This window comes from Epinephelus lanceolatus, chromosome 17 (assembly GCF_041903045.1).
Source record: "Epinephelus lanceolatus isolate andai-2023 chromosome 17, ASM4190304v1, whole genome shotgun sequence".
NCBI classification, from domain to species: Eukaryota; Metazoa; Chordata; class Actinopteri; order Perciformes; family Serranidae; genus Epinephelus; species Epinephelus lanceolatus.
The window spans coordinates 20865954-20873255 of record NC_135750.1 but is presented as its reverse complement, the minus strand read 5'-3'; the positions used below and the strand labels follow the sequence as shown (position 1 = coordinate 20873255).

At 38.1% G+C, this 7302-nt stretch overlaps 1 protein-coding gene across 6 annotated transcripts in view; it reads right to left on the bottom strand.

The window, feature by feature from the left end:
- Positions 1-4552: 4552 nt before the first annotated feature.
- The window catches only part of tp53bp2a (tumor protein p53 binding protein, 2a), a 31432-nt gene continuing 28682 nt past the window's right edge, over positions 4553-7302 (bottom strand). For all 6 annotated transcript variants that reach the window (XM_078176259.1, XM_033613060.2, XM_033613062.2 and 3 more), the window contains 3 exons: positions 6587-6753; positions 6231-6430; positions 4553-5771 (listed from right to left, as the gene is read on the bottom strand). In XM_078176259.1, coding sequence (XP_078032385.1) covers positions 5730-5771; positions 6231-6430; positions 6587-6753 — 409 coding nt within the window. In that variant the 3' untranslated portion in view covers positions 4553-5729. The remainder of the gene's footprint in view (positions 5772-6230; positions 6431-6586; positions 6754-7302) is intronic.

Below are 7302 nucleotides of genomic sequence, written 5' to 3'. Positions count from 1 at the left end.
CATTTCTCCTGTGACCCCAGATTGTATATATAAAGCTTTTCTGATTGAAACCAGCAGTGCTTTAATCCCTCCTGACAAAAGGGAGAAAATGATTAAATCAAGTGGACCTAAACATGTGATTCTCAAGCATTTCATAGTGTAGTGATGCTACTTTGTAAGAACAATCAGTAATTCTTCATTTCAAGCCCCTGAAAACTCGATTCTCCTGTGGCCCACCTTGGCCCTGGAGCCTTCAGTAGCACCAGGGGACCACATGGTAATTAACCATCAGACAAAGCAATAAAGATATTAGCCAGAGCCCCATGTCACATGGAAGTTAAGCATATCAAAGGTGTCTTTGCCCTAGATGGCTTCACAACATTCAAAGTGGTTAATAAAATAGTTAATTAGTAAGGTGATTACTTATCAAGTCCTACCTCTTTATATATATATATATATATATATATATATAAAGATAAGTAATCACCTTATTAAGCACTTGAGTCCAGAGGCAACCAGCTGTAAAGACAACACAGATGTTATCACCTTATAAACTGATACGGCAAACAGCGGCCTTTCCATCTGGAAGATTTTTATTTGGAATCATGTGTCAGGCTTCCTGGTGAATGTAAGTCCAATATTCACTCTGTTTAAGCTTTTTTTTTTCTGTTTCCTAAGGAAGTATCCAGCTCTTTAGTTGTGTTGGCATGTTGGCTAACTTCGTTTGGTGCTGGACAGAAAAAGTACAGTGGGAATATTGGAGCTTTTTCAAGCAAGTCAGAGATCAAAAAGTGACTTATGGTATGCAGCTCCTGTTCTGGCGGCATGTTGGCTTTTTCATTGAAAACAGCTGCCTGCTGGAGGAACAACACTAAGAGCATTGAGAGTCAAGCAACACAGTGAGGGGTCATAAAAACAAAACACTGACACTAAAGATGCTGCAAAGCTCTGTGAAGCTGAGGGGAACTTTTCTGCAAGTAGTCATGAGATCATCTTTTTTAAATTTCAAGGTCAGTATGAATTGACAATGGATGTTTGAAACATGAACTAGAGAAGTCAGGTTTTTCCTTTACTTTTGTGGGAGACTCACATTACTCACACTCAGGCATGCAGACATAATTCCACCTGCGGCTCCTAATCTGTATCCTCGCCTCCCTCTACCTCTCCTCCAGACCCTCAGGTAAAATGTTATATTTTGCATCTGTAGATTAGGTGAGATTCATGGTGCAGCAGATCCCATAACCCAGTAAATGTGGATGTTGTGGATACAGGAGCTCAACACTTAATGAGGGTGCCTGTGAGGAAAGCCAGCTCCATCGCTCTCCCCGTTCCTATCCCCAGATAGATGCAAACCCAATGAAATAACATGCCCAGAGGAGATATACATGGGATTTTAGTCATTATATTGCATAAGGCAACAGTAACAACATAGATCAGATATTTGTTTGTGTGCATGCACCCTGCAGGTCTCCACAATGTTCAGAACAACACAGAGGGCTTGTGTGCTGCAGAGATTGATGATTATAAAGAGGAAAAACAGCAGCTATCTGTCACACCACTGTCTTGTCTCAGTTATACAGAACTTTTAATCTATTATGAATGTATATATCAATTATAAATGCAGTTAGTCGTGTTCAGTGGGCAGTGTCGATGTTGAATGCAAGCTTTTATCTCAACTCCTTAATGCAATTTCATCAGGGGATTTGTGCAGCGTAGGGGCTTTGTCTTACATTCAGCTGCATTAACCCCATAAAACTCGCAAAGGGACAAAACAGAGGAATTTCACTGGAGCTCATGGGGGAAGAAGCATCACTGTTACAGGTTACCATGGCAACAGAGGCACCTGAAGAAGTGGTGGGTTGGTTCGTTATGATGACATACAGTATGTTGTGGATATACTCAATACATTGCAAGATGCAGCACTTTTGTTTTTCTTCCCAGTGTGTGCTTGCTAATAATAACAATAAAAAATGGACTGAACTGTTTCACCCCGCCCGCCAGTCTGTTACTGAGATCCACAGAGACCTGCACACAAAACACAGCATACAGTCGGGCTCAAACCAGTCAGCTGAAATCCTAGTCATAAAAAGTGTTTATATATAAATCATATATATTTTATGTACAATCTAGATCCAAACATAGGTTGTGTTATTTGGGGAAGCTGATGGAAGCCCATCTCCACCAGTGTGATGACAAAAAGATCCTGTAAGTCATTATGAGGAACTTTCCCAAGATAATGACTTAGTATCAAAAATAATGAGGAACCTTCTTAAAATAATGACTTAGTATCATAAAATAATGCTTAACATTAGCAAAATTATGATTTAATATCTCAAAATAATGAGAAATGTTCTCAAAATAATAACTTAGCTCAAGATAATGACTTAGTATTATAAAACGAAATTAAGAACATACTAAAAAATATGGGTCAATATCTCAGAATAATGAGAAACTCCCTAAAAATAATAGTAGTATCTTTAGATAATGATTTAGTAGTCCCAAATAATGAAAAAACTTTCTTAACAGTAATGACTTAAATCTCAAAATAATGTCATAGTATTCTAAAATAACGAGTTAGTCCCGAAATAATGTGAAACTTTCTCAAATGATAACTTATTATTGCTACACAATGAAAAACTCCTTAAAAGTAATGCTGTAGACCTTAAAATAATGAGGGAAAAAACTCACTAACTCAAAATGAATACTTAGTGCTGTCTTTTTTTTATTTTGAGAAACTAAGTCATTATTTTGCAGTGCTACTTATTTTGATGAAGTTCCTCATTATAATGACTTACAGGATCTTTTCCTCAACATCACATTAGAAAAATGGGCTTCCATATAAACTTACTAAACATGGAAAGGGAGTATAGAGGGGTAATGTATCATGTTATGTTGAGCATGTTAGCATGCTTAAGTTAGTATTCAACTCAAAGTACTGCTGAGCCTTGTAGTTTACACATCACAGAGCTGCTGGCTCTGACTCTTTCAATGCCAATTCTTGTACCATTACTTGTATTAGTGTATTACAGGCTCTGGTGAAGGCTTCATAAACAGTTCATATGGACAGTAGTTTTCCTGCAATTTCCTTTGGGATTAATAAAGTACCTACCTACCTAGTGTCAGCTCATCTCCTGACCCAGGGAGTCTTTGGTGTAATAGATGAACCCGTGAACCCCCTGAACACACACAAAACACAGAGCACCAGCAAGTATAATGACGGATAAACACAAATGCACATTCAGTACTTGCTACACCAATTACTGTTATTTCCTCCTGAGATTGTCATCTATCACCTGTAATTCATGTTGATGCTTTTTATATTTCAGATTGTTTCTGGCCACACTCTGTTGGGACCATGTTGTTCGGTGTTGTGTTGAGTGAGGTGATTAAAAGGAAATTAAGTTATTATTTAGCAACACTCTGTAATTAATTAAAAACACCTGCCTTTTGTTTGTACTAATGTTTAACACTGGGCAAATGACACACACAGGCCTACTAATGTGGAAATATAACTTAGAAAAAAAAGTCAAGGCTCACTATATTTAGTCTTGATGAGTCCACAGTAAAAATAAAAAGGTTTATTTCACAGTTTCAGGACTTTTACACACTGTGTAATGTATGGACAGATGTTAAAATGTCTAATCTAACAAGATTTTCAGGGTGTTATCTGATATCAAAAATACTATATCACGCTACTGGTGCAATAAATTAAATAACACTGATAAACTGAACAATAATTATGTTAAATATAGCTGCAAACAGTGATTAGTGGGGTCCAAACACAAAGGGACTTGCTCACTTCATCCCTTCCTCTTTTCTCTTGAAGTTTCAGACTTTGGAAAACAGTTTGATCTTACTGTGCCCTGAACCGTTGTTTCAGAGGGGCAGTTAAACCAGCTGTGGGAGACTTAAGGACGGGTTACCATTACTAGCTGCTAAATGCTGTCTTTCGTCTTCTCTGTGGAGTGAAATATTTTCAGAAGAAGCTACAATATCAGTAGCAGTTTGCTTTAGCCAGACAACATCATGCATTCATTCAACACTGCAAACACACCACCAACTTACAGGCTCATTTATTAAGTTAATTTAATCTGGGCTGTTACTCAAATACTGGTTCGTTAAATCTGTGTGCTCTCTGTCTTTGTCGGGCTTAATTTGTGCTGTGTGCTGTTCAACATCCTTTTCCTCTGCTTGTTACTTCCCTGTTGTGAAGGGATCGGTTGAGAAAATTAGCCTCCTTTTTTTTTAGCTGTGATCTAATACTGCAAGATATCAATTTACAAGGATCGCCCAAAATATACTTAGGGTCTTTTTTTATGACCGCCTGAATCAAATTTTCTGTACTGTATCACTTTTACAACAAGATTCATGTATTTTATAACCTGCTTCCACACCTCACTGTCCTCCATATTTGTCTTCATGCTGTGGTAGTTGAAAGTACCAACTTATCTCCAGCAGGGGGCAGCAAAGATTGTGTAAAAACAGACCCACACATTTCTATTCACCTTTATCACAGTATAGGAAAAATGTATAAAAGTCTGCATTCATGATCGAGCAAGAAGACAATATAGGCTTAGTACAAAGTATTTTTATTGTAAATGTCTGAAATACTACAGTACATCTGTGGTTATAGTTCCGACAAAAGGGCTAAAGAAAAAAGTAACAAAAATAAATACATCTGCAGTGACAGAGATATGTGATGGGTTTTGGTAACTCACTGTGAACTGAGTTCCTTTTTTTTTTTTTTTTTTTTTTGACTATACACTAGTGTGTCACCATCACTTTCTGATTATTACAAAAAGTCAAGATTTCTGGTACTGCACTTGCCTTCTTACACTGCTGTATGGTCAGGACGTGGTTGTGATGAAATATTAAATTCATACTTGCATGACATCTTCCTGGTCAAAGTGCCAGAGTCTGAAAGTCAATTTTCATAATGATATCATTCCTACAGTAACTTTTCACTATTTTCTGTGACAGAAATATGTGTATACACAGTATCTATGGCATCTCAACCATGTGCCAATGCAGGAAACAGACTGGCTCTCGGGGTATCATAGACCACAGAATGAACAGCAATAGATCAATAAAAAAGCTTTTACCACCAAGCATTTGTTTATGCAGAACAGTGGCGGTCACAACTGAAGTGCCACACCTCCAGTACAGGTATTCAGAGGCGCAGTCACTCAACAGATGACGAGAAACAAGCCCCCCCAAAGATTGTCATGGTGACAGAGCATCTCAAACGCATCATCATCATCATCCACTCATCCACCTCATGCAATGCAGAGCCCCAAGTGTGTTAGAAAACAACCAGTAGCCCAGAAAAACATGTTTTTAAAAGACTATTCAAAAGTGTAAAAATTACTGTCTAGCAATAGAAAATACTGCTTGTTCCATTTACATCCCAATGTTTGAGTGTATCTGTCAGTTTAGAAATAGTTTCAGACACTAATTACAAAAACAGTGGAATAAAGGAAAACAATGCCAATAGTGTCTTAAGTACACAGTACACACAGTGCGGCCTGGAAAAATAAGCGAGGGAGAATCCCTCTGTTTTAGATACAGAAAAAAAAGTGCGAAAAAGAGTTCATAGTTGATCCTTCATATTGTTTGGTCTGTCCTTGTTTCTTCATTTCAGCAGTGTCCTTCTCTTCCCCAGTCTGTTAAAGCCTGTGTGTATATGAGTGTGTGTGTGTGTGTGTTTTGGAGAGTTCTGGCAGACTGGAATGTGCAGGCATCTTTGTGTGTTAAGCCAGGGTTCTCTGTCTTGGCTTTATTCTGGGGTAGAGCTGTTAAAGACAAGACGACGACGTGTCAACAATGCACACTTGTACATAAAATGCTTCAACATAAAATACACTTTTCATTAGAACACACACATTTAAGACATTTTAGGACTCTTTCATGCCACTCATAATTAAAGTGACATCACTGACATTAGCTATGTCAGATTACGGAAACTTTTTGCCCAAATGTTCATTGTAACATATTACATGACTTCTTTGTCATGTGGCAGAGACAAAGTTAGAGCATACTTTTGATTTTGTTTCTTACTCGGCATGTGGGATTCCACTGTTATGATTCCCACCGTGCCCAGTTTAAAAAACTTTTAAACTCTTTTGAGATTGATTTAAGACATTTTAACAGCAATAAAAACTTTATTTTTACATTGATGAATGCAATACCTTTCAAGAGTTTTAAAGGATGTGCAGGAACCCTGATTACAGTGCCAGTGACTCATGACTCACCCCTAGAAGGTTGCGGGGGATGTAACCCTCAGTTTCGCCCATGCGAGCCCACCACCATTCGATCTCATCCTCGTCTTCTCTGCGCACGATGGTCATGCAGTCTCCCTCGCGGAACATCAGTTCATCAGGGTTCTCAGCGCTGTAGTCCCACAGACCATAGACCACGCCCCTGTTCATGATGCCCATCTTCTCTTGCACACCTGGGAGGAGACGGATTTAAAGATCACACAGAGAACTAATGAGCACAAAAAGATTCAAGTGTGGTGAGTTTCAGAGAGAAACAGAAACAGTAAAAGGAACAAAGCATGCATAACATATAGGAAAACAACAACAAAAAAAAAATAGCTTCCACTGACCGTAGAGGAACTGAGAGCACTGGGTATAACCCTCCTCCATCTCTTCACATTTATCAGCAGCTGTTTGCATGTCGCTGTAAGTCATAGCAAACACCGCTGCACCGGACTCCACCAAGAACTTGCACACTTGCACATTGTTGCAGGATGCAGCACAGTGAAGAGGTGTCCTGTGTTTAGAGGGTGGGTGGGAAAGGAAAAGGAGGTCAGAACAGAGGAAAAGGGCAGTGGCGGAAGAAGTGTTCAGATCCTTTTTGTATCCCTGTAGTAACAGTACTAATACCACAATAAATACACTCCATAACTAGTAAAAGTCCTGCATTCAAAACCTTACTGAAGCAAAAGTATTTAAGTATTTTAAGCAAAACATACTAAAAGTATTAAAACTAAAAGTAATCACAGTGCAGTAAAATTATCCCTGTCAATGTTTTACTATTATATGTTATGTTATTGGATAAGTATTACTGCTGTATTCATATGTATGTTGCATTTTACTGCTGTAGATGTTTAAGGTTGCATCAATTTTATATACTGTCACATGGTTTAATCTACAGCAATGCATCATATTCTAAAAGATCATTATGTGTTTGTAGCATTGCTGTCCTGTGAGAACCACATATCTCTAAAAGTTAACTTTTCATGGGGTCAGAAAAACAGCTGTTTTCAGCTTTGTGACGATGCATTTTCCAACTGACCTTTTAAAGAGTTCAATTAGCTTA